Source organism: Phaseolus vulgaris, chromosome 7 (assembly GCF_051622355.1).
Source record: "Phaseolus vulgaris cultivar YP4 chromosome 7, ASM5162235v1, whole genome shotgun sequence".
NCBI lineage: Eukaryota > Viridiplantae > Streptophyta > Magnoliopsida > Fabales > Fabaceae > Phaseolus > Phaseolus vulgaris.
In genome coordinates this window covers 4,848,697-4,864,581 of record NC_143504.1, presented here as the reverse complement: position 1 = coordinate 4,864,581, position 15,885 = coordinate 4,848,697, and the positions used below count along the sequence as shown (strand labels likewise).

The 15,885-nt window shown below is 33.3% G+C and overlaps 4 protein-coding genes across 6 annotated transcripts; all 4 read left to right on the top strand.

Moving 5' to 3' along the window:
• Positions 1-3,695: 3,695 nt before the first annotated feature.
• LOC137828745 (2-hydroxyisoflavanone dehydratase) lies at positions 3,696-8,017 on the top strand. Its single transcript, XM_068635434.2, has 2 exons — positions 3,696-5,053; positions 5,265-8,017. Exon 1 carries the CDS (start codon positions 3,986-3,988, stop codon positions 5,048-5,050), a length of 1,065 nt encoding a protein of 354 aa, XP_068491535.1. The 5' UTR covers positions 3,696-3,985; the 3' UTR covers positions 5,051-5,053; positions 5,265-8,017.
• Positions 6,894-8,017, top strand: LOC137828746 (2-hydroxyisoflavanone dehydratase). Its single transcript, XM_068635435.1, has one exon. It carries the CDS (start codon positions 6,894-6,896, stop codon positions 7,881-7,883), a length of 990 nt encoding a protein of 329 aa, XP_068491536.1. The 3' UTR covers positions 7,884-8,017.
• Positions 8,018-8,159: 142 nt separating this feature from the next.
• Positions 8,160-9,313, top strand: LOC137828747 (2-hydroxyisoflavanone dehydratase). The gene has a single exon (XM_068635436.2). It carries the CDS (start codon positions 8,160-8,162, stop codon positions 9,129-9,131), a length of 972 nt encoding a protein of 323 aa, XP_068491537.1. The 3' UTR covers positions 9,132-9,313.
• Positions 9,314-11,999: 2,686 nt separating this feature from the next.
• RANGAP2 (RAN GTPase activating protein 2) lies at positions 12,000-15,144 on the top strand. Of its 3 annotated transcripts, none has more exons than XM_068635433.2 (2): positions 12,000-12,303; positions 13,163-15,144. In XM_068635433.2, exon 2 carries the CDS (start codon positions 13,174-13,176, stop codon positions 14,764-14,766), a length of 1,593 nt encoding a protein of 530 aa, XP_068491534.2. In that variant the 5' UTR covers positions 12,000-12,303; positions 13,163-13,173; the 3' UTR covers positions 14,767-15,144. The 3 variants fall into 3 exon arrangements, with proteins under 3 accessions (XP_068491534.2, XP_090160511.1, XP_090160512.1); XM_090304385.1 differs by having other exon boundaries at positions 12,163-12,325; XM_090304386.1 differs by lacking the exon at positions 12,000-12,303 and adding an exon at positions 12,399-12,422.
• Positions 15,145-15,885: the final 741 nt, after the last annotated feature.

Below are 15,885 nucleotides of genomic sequence, written 5' to 3'. Positions count from 1 at the left end.
TTATTATTAATCTAATATTTGACTGTCTTTGTTAGTTATTGGACATGTAATATTTGATTGTCTTTGTTAGTTATTGGACATGTAATATTTTGCTTTGTGAACTTCTACTTTCATTAGCAATGTAATATTTTGCTTTTTGAACTTGCATTATTGCTTTATGATATTATGTTAACTTCTGTTTAGTTATTTATTGTAGTAATTGCATTATAGATGGCATCATCATCCCACAAACGTAACAAAACCCGTAAGGGTAAATCTCCAGCAGAAGATGTTGATGTTCCTCCTCCACCAACGAGGATTCCAGAAGTTCTTGATTATTCAAGATACTTCAGTACCAGGCGTCAAATGGTGGTTTTTGAAAAGAACTTTCACGCAAGAACAGTATTACCACCAAAAGTGATGCATACTCCATTTTTTGCTGATCCAGGATTTGAATTCCAAAATTTTCTGAATTGGCAAGGTTTACAACCTTTCCTTGGAATTAATCTTCCGTATTATGAGGATTTGGTAAGAGTATTTTATACAAATGCAAAATTCACACCTGCTGGTCACCTTGCCATTGAGATTTGCAGAAAAATGATACACATTAAAGAAATAGATTGGATGACCATTGCTCATCTACAGTATATGACGGTCTTAAGTTAACCCCTGGGACGATATCTGAGGAACTGAATTTTGATCGAGGTCTAGCATTATCGTCCATGATTCGTGAAGATGTTGAAGGTGAAAATCTGAAAAATGTCGGTAGTCTGAAAATGAATGACCGACTGTTGCATTACACATGGGTGCATATCTTGTGCCCTCGAGGAAGCAACTATGCACAACTACTGAATGAAGATATTTTCATGATGTGGTTAATCAAGAATAATGTATGCATTAATTGGCCTCATTACATCATGCAACATCATCAAATGCCGGGATAACAAGATGTCTCTCCCATATGCAAATTTGATAACGAGAATCTTGTAGGTGTATGGCTTTGACTTGTCGAATGAACAAACAATAATGCTAGGCTGGAATAATTACTTTGTGGCAAAAAAAGTATGACAAAATTAAATATATTCCAGGTCAATGGCATATGACAACTTGGTAGACTCCACCATGCAAACGAAGAAGATGATGAAGAGGATGAATTGCCAGCACAAGATGTTGAAGGTGGTCAACCTGAGGAGGCAAACCCCACTCAAAGGGAATTGTTAAATCAAATTTTGTCCGGCATACAAAACATGAATACCCGAATGGACAGAATGGAGGTTACTCTGGCTGACATTCGACGTCATTAAGGCCATTGAGTGTGTTATTATTATGTTATTGTCATTGTTATTTTTATTTCTAATTTTCATGTTGAACATTAATGAATTGTGTTTGTTATGTTTGACGTTGACATTGTTATTGTTAAGATTTTATGCTACTTTTCATGCTACTTATTTACATAATCATATTGTTTTTAATGCAACTTTTTTACCATCTTATTACTTCGACAGCATTAGTTAAGTGTCATTAATGTCTGCGTATCACAACACGTCGTCATCTAGTTGTACTGGTTGTAGTGTGCAAAAATGTGGTACTTTTACCCATGCTACTGGGAGCACAAGTGCCTTCGTTGATCCTATTTGTGATTGTGGACAATTTGCTGCTTTGAGAATAGCGACAACACAAAAAAATGCTGGAAAATTCTTTTGGGGTTGTCCCAACTACAAGGTAAAATTTATTCAATTAGGTTTGAAACAAACTTAAAAATGTTATTTTAAACTTATTCATTGTTCAATTTTATTATTTTCTTCAAAACAGATTAAAAGTGGCATGGTTCTAGGCTGTAATTTTTTCAAATGGTGCATTGTAGACGTTGCCGATGAAAAAGATGAAATTATTATCATACAACGGAATAAGATATGTCTTCTAGAAAACCGTTTGAAGGTCTCCACAAGAAGGATTCAAATGTTATTACTGGGAATGTCTTTTCTTTTTCTAATTAACATTATTATGTTCTTCATGTAATGACTTTATATTATATATTTTGACACTTACTTAATATTCATGTTATATTCTAAATTTTTATTTTCTTTTTAAAATAAATTCATTTTTCTATTCATAATAATAAAAATTGGTATTAAAATTAATTTTATATATATTTGTATATATATAACATAACATCATTTATAACATCATTTATAATAATAAAATTATGTAAATAAATTAACTTAAATAAAAAATAATTCTTAATTAATAAAATGTTAAATAATATAATTATACTTTAATTTTAAATTATAATTAACTAAAATATGAAATAGGATTAATTATTATTTATTCTTTTTTTATATTCAAGGGTAAAATTGTAATATCACAAATTTTACTATTCAAAATAATTTATAATATTCTTACAACTATCACATCACTCACAATTTTCAATAAAATTTCCTCACACATCCACTCTAACATACTCAATTCAAACAATCTCAACTTTCTTCACACTTCCACTCTCACTCACCCTCAACTTTCCACTCCCTCACACCCTCTAATCCAAACACACCCTAAAGACACGAAACACAATTTTGAAGTGTCGCATCGTCTAAGGGACGTAACACCTTAAGACTATAAAAACTAAATAGATAGTAACTGTTTTAATTATAATTTAATTATACTAAGCTCACAAAGTCTGACCTAAAGCAATCTTGAAAATACAATCCATTTTCTCAAAGCTCAACCAAAAAATTGTCCAGAGCTTAAAAATTCAAAATAAAAACCAATTACTCATACTACTTAATACCAAAAAATAATAATATAATATTTACTTGAAATAGTTTGAACCAAATCATCTACATATCTAAATAACTTGAAAATTTACATATGATATAACAAAAATTACTACATAGAATATTAATTTAATGTTATTCACTCACTTAAATATGATTATATATTTTTAAATTTTTACTAACTTAAAAGGATGAAAAAATCTTTGACAGGTAAATTACCACTTTGTCTTCATCATTAAAGTTTCCACGCCTCTTTCATAAATATGTCACCTCACCTCATAGTCGTACATCCACCTCTCGAAGAATTCCAACTCAGGATTCCAACTCAAATACAGAAAAACAACTTCGAAGACTGTTTCACAAATTATACTCTCCAAGCATGCAAGGAATTTCCATCTTGATATAAAATCACCATCTACATTTAATTTAACAAAAGGATGAATGGGCCATCCATCTGTTGCCGCTGATAGGTGTATTTCATCTTTGGTTATAATGAATAACTCTTGAAATTAGTAATTTTCTATTTTTAAACCTTTTGAATGAATGATAAATTTACTGTTTAAGGCAGTGCATTTATTAAGTTCAAATAAATAAATATTAACTTAAAATATAAGTAGTTGAAACATTTATTTTCCTTTCCAAAGTCATGGATAAAAATGATATTTTAATGGTATGTATTTATAATGTTCAAATAAAAAAATAATACTATTTTAACAAATTAATAGTTTTTTATTCAAATGATGATAAAATAAAAACAAGGCATTGATAGTATTTATTTCTACCTGTTTTATATACGTATAAAAGAATGTTTGCTGGAATATTTAGAAAGAGAAAAGAAATAAAGAGGTGGAAAGAGGCTAGACCTTTGACTGTATGTTTTTTGAACAAGTTTAATGAGTAAAGATATTCTACTGCTAATTAAAATTGTGCGTAAAATTTATTAAATAAAAAATTAGGCTGATAAATTTGATTACATTTAAAAAAATTGAAATTAATAATAATAGAGTTATAATCCACCGAGCAGCCTATAGCAGGAGTCAATGGTCTTATTTAATGGTGGAAGTCCTTTTTCGTTTTGAATACGACTTATTGTTGAAGGATGGTTATTATGATTTCTCACAAAAAAAATATTAATATTTATAATAAAAATAATTTAAAAAATAAAAAAATGAATAAAATATTTAGTGGGTGTAGGTGGACCAATGGGTCAAATAATCATTTTCCATAAGTAAATGCCAAGGGTTCCAATCCAACCATTCACACTAACCTTTCTTCAATTTCAGTTAAAAATGGCTTCCAATGCCAGTGCCAAACAAGTCGTTACAGAGATACCCGGGTGGATCCGCGTCTTCAGTGACGGCACCGTGGAGCGTCCGCGCGATTTTCCGATCGTGCCACCCACGCTCCGGGACTCTAACACAGGAGTTTGCTCCAAAGACATTGCAATCTCCAACAACCCTCCAGAACCAATTTCGGCACGCATTTACCTCCCAAACATCACCGATTCCCAGACTCAGAAGCTTCCCATCTACGTCTATTTTCACGGGGGTGCCTTCTTCTTCGAATCCACCTTCTCCAAACTTTACGACGACCATTTGCGGAAGTTGGCTTCCGACGCAAAAGTTCTGGTAGTTTCCGTGGAATACAGACTTGCCCCGGCGCACCCTCTCCCTGCAGGTTACGATGATTGTTGGGAGGCTCTCAAATGGGTTGCATCACATTCAGACTCCGCCAAATACCCCACTCACAACACTGAGCCATGGCTCATTCACCACGCTGACTTCAACAGACTATTCATAGGAGGAGACAGTGCTGGTGCCAATATCGTCCACAACATTCTTGCCTTTCGTTTTGGGCCTCAGCCCTTGCCCGGAGACGTTAAAATACTGGGCGCTGTTTTGGCCCATCCCTACTTTTATTCCTCAGAGCCCGTTGGGTCTGAGCCCGTTACCGTACTTGACCAGAACTTGTACAATCAGGTTTGGAACTTGGCCTACCCATCTGTACCCGGTGGGCTCGATCATCCCTTCATTAACCCTCTGGCTCCTCAGGCTCCCGACCTGGCTCAGCTTGCTTGTTCTAGAATCTTCGTCTGTGTTGCTGAAAAGGACGGGTTGTGCGAGAGAGGGGTTTGGTACTATGAGGCTGTGAAGAAGAGTGGGTGGCAAGGCCAAATCCAACTCTTTCACCAGAAAGATGAAGACCATATTTACCATCTCCTCAAACCTTCCCTCAATCAAGACACTCGTAACGCTAACAAATTGATCAACCTCATGGCTTCTTTTCTGGTCAATTAGATGGTGAATAACTCACCACTCACTCTTATTTTCTCCATTTTCTGTCTAATAAAAGTATTTTAAGACGTTGAATAAGCAATTGTTTAACCTAATTCTTCCTTCTCTCTCATACTTTATCTGTTTATATTATCTTTCCATTTTAATACTCATGTGCGGGTGCAATTGGGTTTCCAAAATTGACGAGTTTCTTATCTTTCACTCCAATTCAAAATAGAGTCAATATTCCACCAACCCAATAAAAGACTGGTGGATCTGCTGGAGCCTTTTCAGGGGATACGCTTTATTCACATAAAAGATTAATTCCAAATTCAATCCTTAAGGTAATAGGTTTCTGAATTTTCTTACTTGTATAATTTCAATTCTCCCATTTTATTAAGGTTTTAAAAAGAAAAGAAAAATATGCGTTTGGATCCATGAAAAGTATATTATCTTGTCTTGGAGTTTTTGTGTAGATATTTTCCTCTCTCATAGATTGTTGTTGTATAGATTTTACACAGTGGACAATATGTTGAGATTTAGTTACGTTGAACCTTTGAAAACGTAGATCAATCCCATTCTTTGTCATTTTTTATTTGGGTAAATATGAAAAATAATGACAATTCAAGGAAATATCATGAAATCGAAGCAAAGCAAAAGTGAGCTGAGAAATTGGAGAAGATACATGGAGAATTGAATTTTTGATTTTGATATATAATTTAGTGAATGAGTCAAAGTGTTCAAGATGTAACATTTGTAATGTTATTTTTTATTGTATTAGTTGTATTTCGAGTCGTAGGTCACACAAAATAAATGCTTTTTAAAAAAAATTGATGTTATGTAATGAGACTTGTTTCATAAATTCATTTGACAAGTAAAATATAAGATATGTAGAATTTAAATATTTACTTCAAAATATGTTGAAGTATAATTTTCAAGGTAACACCATTGGCATAATATTGACAATTATAAAGGATAATGTTTCACAAAATACATATAAAAGACCATGCATTCAAAATTAGAATTTGCCTTAAGTGATTTTGGACACATTATCTTTTAAAATATCACAAGTGGAATTATTTTAAATATCCTTGCTTATTACAATATAATAAAAAACATAAAAGACAATCATTCATTGCTCAAAATACAAACATGTAAGAGTTGGAAACCATCACTCCAAGGTCAAATCTCACCCACATCTTGAAAATTGAATAATAAAGTATAATCGGAAATCTTACATTATTTAGTTCGAAAACCAAAAAAGGGGTTTAAACAAAACACCATGTTCCCACCACGTCCTTTCAATTAAAGGATCAAATAAAAAACCCTAGAACTAATAGAACAAACAAATAACAAAAATAAAAACTCTCGCAACAATTTCAATAGCCCTAAAAGAATTTCGATAACCCTAAAAGTTAGAAGCTCCCAAAACAAGAATGATAATGGAATAGGAATATGATTTTCTTGATGTACACAGAATATGAAGAAGGAAGAAGATTCAAATACACGACGTAGTGTCACCTTCGATTTCTGCAAGACAAATATAAGTAAATACGACAATTTTATTTGAAGATTGAATGTGCTGGTAGAGGCCCCAAGCTTATCTACAAGCCAAAGGGGTTATCGAAGATTAATAAAAAATAGGTTTAAAATGGAAAATACTAAAAGTGTTTTACCGAATCTACTTTAACTTCTTTTGTTAAAACAATAATTTAATAAAATAATATTGATTTGGAAGCATATCCCTAATAATTGTCTGGCAATTATTCACCTCTGTTCCAATTCCAATAATTCATAAGAACCCAATCACTGTTCTTCTCTCTCAACAAAAAACTCAAACTCCTCTGTTTCTAATTACTCTGTCCACATGGCTTCCACAAACCCAAAAGAGATCGTTGCAGAGTTACCTACCTATATCAGAGTCTTCAGTGACGGCACCGTGGAAAGGCCAAGAGAATCACCCTTTGTGCCACCTTCAATCAATGACCCTCTAACAGGAGTCTCATCCAAAGACATTGTCATCTCACAAACCCCCTCTGTTTCAGCTCGAATTTACCTTCCGAAACTAATCCCAACCAATGACCAAGACCATCCTCAGAATTTTCCCATCTTGGTCTACTTTCATGGTGGTGGATTCTTCTTCGAATCCGCTTTCTCGCAACTCTACCACCGCTACTTCAACACCTTCGTCTCCCAGACAAACGTCATAGTGGTTTCCGTGGAGTACAGGCGCGCCCCGGAGCATCCTCTCCCTGCATGTTACCACGACTGCTGGGACGCTCTCAAATGGGTTGCATCCCATTCCACTCAAAACAACGCCACCAATGAAGATCCATGGCTGATTTCCCACGGCAATTTACAAAGAGTTTTCATTGGGGGTGACAGTGCGGGTGGGAACATAGTCCACAACGTTGCCATGCGTGCCGGGACTGAACCCTTACCTTGTGATGTTAAAATAGTAGGAGCTATTTTCTCCCATCCCTACTTCTGCAGTTCGAACCCAATTGGATCGGAAGTTGTTAAAGGAGGGCACGAACAGAGTTTAGCCTATTTAGTTTGGGGCTTTGTTTACCCCTCTGCGCCAGGTGGCATTGATAACCCCATGGTCAACCCCTTGGCTCCTGCGGCACCAAGCTTGGATGGACTGGGGTGTTCCAAGATTTTGGTGTGTGTTGCTAGCGATGATAAGCTTAGGGATAGAGGAGTTTGGTACTGCGAGGGTGTGAGGAAGAGTGGGTGGCATGGGGAATTGGAACTGTTTGAGGAGAAAGGTGAGGATCATGTTTATCATATCTTCCATCCAGAATCTGAGAATGCAATGAAGTTGACCCAACGCCTGCGTTTGTTTCTGCAATGAAGTGTCTTCTCTTATTTGTTCTGTTTTAGTGTGCGGATTGCTATGGTAAAATAATGCTTTGTTTGTATGTATGGCTTATGCTATGAACATATATGAAACAAGTTATCAAAATAAAATATGTTTATCTGAATCAACCCACAGTCACATCCCTCCAAGTAAGTATCAAACAAAAGTAAGTATTTGATCTTGACTCCCATTCATTCATTGTTAAATTCCCAAACACAGTGTGTAGTATTATTGCACCATTTCTGTGTTTTTATTTCTATCATCTTCCTTATGGCTTCTGCAACCCCCAAAGAGATAGTGAGAGAGCTTCCACCTCTCATCCGCGTCTACAGCGATGGAACTGTGGAACGCCTCCTAGGCTCTCCGCAGGTGCCACCCTCCCTCCAAGACCCCCAAACATTGGTTTCATCGAAAGACATAGTAATCTCCGAAAACCCCTCCATCTCGGCGCGCCTCTACCTCCCGAAACTCAACTCCCACACCGCCGAAAAGATCCCAATCCTGGTGTACTTCCACGGCGGCGCGTTCTGCCTTGAATCCGCATTCTCCTTCCTCCACCACCGCTACATCAACATCGTAGCTTCTGAAGCCAAAGTTGTGGTCGTTTCCGTGGAGTACAGGCTCGCCCCAGAGAACCCTCTTCCCGCAGCGTATGAAGATAGCTGGGAAGCTCTCAAATGGGTAACCAGTCATTCCAACAACACCAATGTTGAACCGTGGTTGATAAACCACGGTGATTTTAGCAGGTTTTACATAGGTGGTGACACTGCAGGTGCCAATATTGCACACAATGCAGCTCTTCGTGTGGGTATTGAGAGTGGGGGTTTACTTGGGGGTGTGAAAATAACGGGTGTGGTTCTTGCTTTTCCGTTGTTTTGGAGCTCTGAGCCGGTTTTGTCCGAACCAGTTGAGGGGTTTGAGGAGAGTTCGGCCATGCAGGTGTGGAGGTTTGTGTACCCTGATGCGCCACATGGCATTGACAACCCTTTGATCAATCCTTTGGGTGGTGGGGCTCCTAGCTTGGCCTCCCTAGGGTGCTCGAAGATGTTGATTTTTGTGGCGGGGAAGGATGATCTTAGGGAGCGAGGGGTTTGGTACTGTGATGCTGTTATGGAAAGTGGGTGGGAGGGTGATGTAGAACTGGTTGAAGTGGAGGGAGAGGAACATTGCTTTCAGATTTACCATCCTCAAACTCCTAATTCTAAGACCTTCATCACTCGCGTGGCTTCTTTCCTTGTTTGAATACAATTGGTGTTCTTTCCTTGTTTGAATACAATTTGTGGAATAAATTGGAGAAAGGGTGTTTTGTTGCAGAGAGAGAGATGATACTTTCTTTGTGAGTGAGAAAGGGAGTTGTTAAAAACAAATTATAATCTCTCGTTTGTGTTTTGTGTTAATTTTACTCTTCCTCTTTTCTTAACCAATCACACACTAATTTCTCTTGTTAAATGGAAGTAAGAAAAAGTATAAATTGTGAAAATAGTTTTTTCCTTTGATAAATTAAGAATTCTCTTAGGTTAAAATTTCTTACTAGTTAAGAAAAAAATTGTTATTATATTGAATTAACAATATTATTAAATACTATTATAATATTAAAATAAAATAGAGTTATTATTATATATAAAATTGTTAAGTGAATATTTATTGATAACTATATATTAATAAAATATTAAATTAAGTTGTTTATTAAAAAATAAATGAAATTACTAATAAAAGTGGTTGAAGACGATAATATACATAGAATGTATATTTATTTTCAGGTTGAATAAGTTAAATGCTAAGAAATACAACTCTTAATTCAAACCATACATCTATACTAAACCAAGATTAATTTGAATTTAAATAAAATATAAACAAATGTTTTTTTGTTTGGTACTTGTTCACTCCACTTAACTTGTAGGATAATAAATTGCTCTACACGTTCAAAAATTAAAATAAAAGCAAAAACTTTCCAAATTTTAAAAGAAATAAAGCACAAAATTTGTAAAGACCAAAAGAAAATTTTTGTAGTTTGTTAATATTTTATTTTGCTGTATATTTTTGTTTACTGATTATGTCATACTTTAGCTAAACATTAGTTAATAACCTATTAAACAATAAAAGTACAGATAGTACTAATAAATAAATAATTTTTAAAAATTATTTGGTCAGTGATTTACGTAGCATTCAGAAAGTAAATGATCAGGACAAATAATCCATTTTTAAATTATCATCATTTTAGTTAGTCCTAACGGAAATAAATAAATAGTGACTTCAAAAGCCTCAACTTCAAATGTATATTTCAAAAACCATATTTTACCGTATTCGTTCAAAGAGAATTTATTAGAAAAATTGACATTAATAAATAATGAGTTAAATTATATAAAAAAAGTTAGTTAATATAAAAAATGATGGTATCAACTTTTAATGAATGAATGATTATATATATATATATATATATATATATATATTAACTTTTTCATCTCTAATCACTTTCCAACATTTCAACACCCCTTTACTCTATTAAATAAATATTCACTTAACAGTTTTATTTTAACATTATAATAGTATTTATTATATAAAGGGAAGTGTTTATATCTGATCTTAGTGATATTTTTTAATTAGACCATTTTAATTTTCCTAAATAAAAGTAATTTTATTATTTGATAAGAATAACTACATAATCTTTGTATAATCCCGTATAATGATTTAAAAGTGAATATCATCTTCTCATACTATTAAAATTATTTATTTCTCTCTACAATTTTTTCAAAACTATTTTATAAAATTATCTATCATTCAAGTTTTTTAAAATGTTTTTTTGCGTAACAGAGATGAAGACATACATGTGGTAGAACACAAGTATTTTTGTTAACATTATAACATATAAAATCCATTCCACTTTTTGTTGTACACTTTAAAAAAAAAAATATTTTTTATTATTAATTGTCTTGTAAAAAGAAAAATCATGATAGACAACAAAGTGGAAATTAATATAAAAAAGTCTAATTTTAAGTTTTGAATACTTCTTATAGTATAACTTTTTTGCTTAAATCCATTTTATTTTATTTTATAATTAAGTAAATACGTAATTTATATATATATATATATATATATATATTAATGTTAAATTAAAATTGTTTAATTTGAAAAGCCAGAAGACTAGTTGTACTATTATATATATATATATATATCATCTAATTATTAATATGTTCAATTTTATTATTAAATATTGTTATGTTAAATTTTAATAGATAATTTCTTATATATAATATATTTAAAGGTGAAGAATTTTTTTTTATAAAAGCTACTTAATGGTTACCATTTTTTAAATTATTATATTAAATTTTAATTACTATTATAAATCTTTTTTTCTTTTCTTTTAAAAATCAATATATGTCAATACACAACAAGAAAAATTGTTATAATGTATTAAACTAAACTTAATAAGCTAATATTGTCTATTGTTCTTTTTAATTATTAATAAATTTCTTAAAAAATGTTAAAATGAAGTCATAATAAAAAATATTGGTAATGATAGATGGAAAAACCTAGAAGTTAAGTTAATACGTTCAATTGATATTAAAAATATAAGATGACATATCATACGAATGTTTAGGTAAAAAATATTAGAAGTATATTTGAATCATGAAGATAATATATATATATATATATATATATATATATATATATATATATATATATATATGATAAACGAAGTTCACTCATAACCAATTAATTAAATTATAAGGAGTAACATAACTAAATTCATTTTGATAGATTAAAAAGAGTAAATCACTGTTTAAATGTGTGAAACATTGTTAAATTAATTATTTAATAAATGAAAAAAATCTGATTTATTTTTTAAATATGTAAAAGCTATAAATTGATTTAAATATTATAACTTAATAACAAAAAGAACTCCAATTTAATATAAAATTGATTATTAAAATTACAATGTAATTAAAAAGTGATTTAATAAAACTTAGCAGAAAGTAGTTATTGAACTTCTTTTATAAATTCAAAAATTAAATAAAATTTTAAAAACTGAATTTACAAATTTTCACACCTTACCTAATAGTGATGTTGCTGATAAAAAAAAAAATATATGAATGGAAACAAGATTCTGTTGTTAAAATTAGGTGGTTGTTAGAGGAGTATCCACAAATTCAAATTTTGTTGTCAGGTTTCTTTAGGGTTGGGGATTATAATGACAACCAATGGCATGCCACTTTCAAAAACAACACTTTTGTTTTTGGTGCCAACAAAAGTACTCTCTTTGATCCTTTTCTTTAGCATCATTAACTTTTCCCTCCTCCTCCTTTCTCCTCTCTCCTCTCTCACTCTACGCTTCTACCATTCAAATTAAAGGATTGTGCGAAACTGCAGAGTGAACTGCAGTAGAGGACTAATCCTCAGATCAACGGAAAAAGAGGTACCCTTTTCTCATGTATAAGGTTTTTGTTCCCGACTTTGTGCGGTTTGTTAAACTTGTCTCTCTATTTTTGTTTATCCTGTTCCCAGTTCCCTGCGCTTTCTCCAATGGCTTTCAAAGTTGCGTTTAAAATCTGTAGCTTTGCATAGTGCCAGATCTGTTGCATTTCTAGCTTAAAGCTGAGATTTTTATTAGGGTGGATTTGATTTGTGGGTGAAATGAACCAAACCATACTGTTTGTCGGTTATTTATTGCTGTCGACGGTTTTATGGGTGTTCTCTTCTCTTCCGAGAAAACATCCCCGTACACGCATTCATTACATGTTTTGCTATGTTTCCTTTATAAACTCTCTAACCCTTTTCATGTTTCATCATGCTTTGAATGTTTGATTAGTTTCATCAAGAGTTTATTATTGAAATGGAAAGAAAGTGTCCTACTTTGGTTTTGCAGTCAATGTTGCGTTTTTATGATATTTGTCACGGCAATTATTTTAGGGAGGGAATTTCTTATGTTTCTGTTCCTATTTACTGACCTGTTCAGCGAAATATTTTTCTTATTCATTCAAAACTTTAATTTGTGTTAAGTTGTCCTCAACAATTAGAGCGTGGGACCTTCAATAAAGACGACAATATTAAAACTAGTGACTTAACTGGTATATCTCTTCAATTGTATTTTCGGTTTGACATCTACAGTGTTTTATTCTGTCTGAAGGGCCGATACCATATTGGGGATATGCATCTGTGAATAACATTGTTTAAAAAATGTTTTCTCTTACAAGTTTTGATGAACTAATTTCTGTTCTTGTTACGTATCCTCAAATGTTCCATATATATACTTACACCACTACTTGTTCTTGTAGGTATCATTGCCATGGAGCTGAATTCGCAGCAGAGATCATTTTCAATCAAATTATGGCCTCCTAGTCAGAACACTAGACAGACCCTTGTGGAGAGGATGACCAACAATCTGACTACTAAATCTCTTTTCACACAGAAGTATGGAACTTTGGACAAGGAAGAGGCTGAGAAGAATGCAAAGAGGATTGAGGATGTGGCTTTTGCAACAGCGGACCTAAACTATGAGAAAGAGCCAGATGGTGATGGAGGTTCTGCGGTCCAGCTTTATGCCAAAGAATGTAGTAAGCTCCTCCTTGATGTTCTCAAAAGAGGACCTGGTAAAAAGGAGGATGAAGTGGTGACATCAGTTCATACCACTACGCCTCATGAATCTGTTTTTGATATATCTAAAGGCAAACGGGCATTCATTGAAGGAGACGAGGCACAGGAACTTTTAAGTCCATTGAAGGATCCAGGGAATTCTTTCACCAAGATATGCTTTAGCAACAGAAGCTTTGGGTTAGGAGCAGCACAAGTTGCTGCGCCCATTCTCACTTCCCTCAAGGACCAGTTTAGGGAAGTAGATCTATCAGATTTCATTGCTGGAAGACCAGAAGCAGAAGCTCTTGATGTCATGAAAATATTCTCTACTGCCCTTGAAGGCAGTGTCTTGAGGTCCTTGAACCTCTCGGACAATGCATTAGGTGAAAAAGGTGTCAGAGCATTTGGAGCACTTTTGAAATCGCAGAAATGCTTGGAGGAGCTTTATCTGATGAATGATGGCATCTCAAAGGAAGCTGCTCAAGCAGTTTGTGAGTTGATTCCTTTCACAGAGAAACTCAAAGTTCTTCATTTTCATAATAATATGACTGGAGATGAAGGGGCACTAGCTATAGCTGAGGTTGTGAAGCGTTCTCCTTCATTGGAGGATTTTCGTTGTTCCTCCACAAGGATAGGCACTGAGGGTGGAGTTGCCTTGTCTGATGCTTTAGGGAATTGTACCCATCTGAAGAAGCTTGATCTACGAGACAACATGTTAGGCACTGAAGGTGGGATTTCTCTTAGTAAAGCTCTTTCCAAGCACACAGAGCTAAGAGAGGTATACCTGAGCTACCTGAACTTGGAAGATGATGGTGCAATTGCTATAGTTGATGCTCTTAAGGAGTCAGCACCTCAACTTGAAGTTTTAGAGTTGAGTGGGAATGACATTACAGCTGATGCTGCTCCTGCAATTGCAGCCTGCATAGCAGCAAAGCAGTTTCTGTCTAAGTTGAACCTCTCTGAGAATGAACTCAAGGATGAAGGTGCCAACCTGATAAGTAAAGCCATAGAAGGTCATGCCCAGTTAAAGGAAGTTGATATAAGTGCCAACCAAATAACCAGGGACGGGGCTCAACAATTGGCTGTGACTGTGGTGCAAAAGGCTGATTTCAAACTTCTCAATATTGATGGGAATTTCATTTCCAATGAAGGCATTGAGGAGTTGACGGATATCTTTAAAAGTTCTCCTGACAAGCTTGGTCCATTAGACGAAAATGACCCGGATGGAGGAGACATGGATGAAGAATCTGAAGAAGGTAGTGCGGATGAACTGGAATCTAAAATGAAGAACCTTGTAGTTGATTGAACTGAAGCAGTTAAAGTACTTTCATGTTCTGCTGCTCAAGCAACTCTTGTGTAACTTACAGTTCTATCAATTGACAGCAGAAATCATCGACGGGACATAAAATGTCTGCAGTATGTATCGAAAACCTTGTTTTTAGTGTTTCTTTTCATAGTTTGATTTCATTAAGGTAGATTTTATTATTTTCAGTTGCATCCTAGCAGTCATTAGTGTAATGACATCTTGTAATCGATGCTGTGTTATTTTGTTTTACATATGATTCCGCTTATGATGAGATGATATGTTGTACTAGGAGCTGTTTACGGGAGCTAATGCACCTTTCCTTCTTGAACACAAATAATTAATCCTATTATGAATATACAGGGTTAATTTGTGGTCTAATTTTGATGGTTTCATTTTCTTAACGGTAGAACTTATTAGATGTAAAGAGAATGAACAGATGTCAACTATTATTGTCCTCTAAAGGTTTTCACTATTTGGTTATTTAAATATCTATTGGTTATTCAACCGATCATATTCACAAGGTTCATATTTTTAAAATTCATCCTCGTCTTTCATCTCTTATTTTAAAAAATGACAATTTTCGTTTATTTTTATTCACTTTCTCTGAACATGGAAGAAATATAATTTTTACACTACATTTTTTGTTCTTTTCTCACTTTTTAATTTTTCTTCTTTGCAACTGAATAAAGGGTAAATCATTATATAATTCTAACATAAAATTCTTTTTTTAACAAAATTGTCGGCTTAAGCCTATGACTTAATGCATAGTATAAAAAAAATCAATCATAAGAAATACAGTAAAATCATCAATGAAAAAATATGATGTCCAAGTGTCAAATTTGTTGAAGTTGAATATTATATTGAAACGGTTAATTTTAGACCCTGTTTACGGATAATGAAAATAATAAAGCTTGTAATTTTGGGGGATGGAAGAGAGGAATCAATCTTTTTTTAATGAAGTGTTTATCCATAACTTGCAAAATAATAAAATTTGCCATTGTAAATTAATTTATATACAATGTTTATATTGTAAATCAATCAATCATTATAGCTTTTCAAGTTAGTAAGTAAAAAATTTAATGAACTTTTTTGGTTTTGCATTGAAACCAACAAAGCTAT

What these genes read in the sequence shown, in the direction of transcription:
- LOC137828745 (XM_068635434.2), top strand. Translation starts at nt 3,986, where the DNA reads ATGCCAAGGGTTCCAATCCAACCATTCACACTAACCTTTCTTCAATTT.
- LOC137828746 (XM_068635435.1), top strand. Translation starts at nt 6,894, where the DNA reads ATGGCTTCCACAAACCCAAAAGAGATCGTTGCAGAGTTACCTACCTAT.
- LOC137828747 (XM_068635436.2), top strand. Translation starts at nt 8,160, where the DNA reads ATGGCTTCTGCAACCCCCAAAGAGATAGTGAGAGAGCTTCCACCTCTC.
- RANGAP2 (XM_068635433.2), top strand. Translation starts at nt 13,174, where the DNA reads ATGGAGCTGAATTCGCAGCAGAGATCATTTTCAATCAAATTATGGCCT.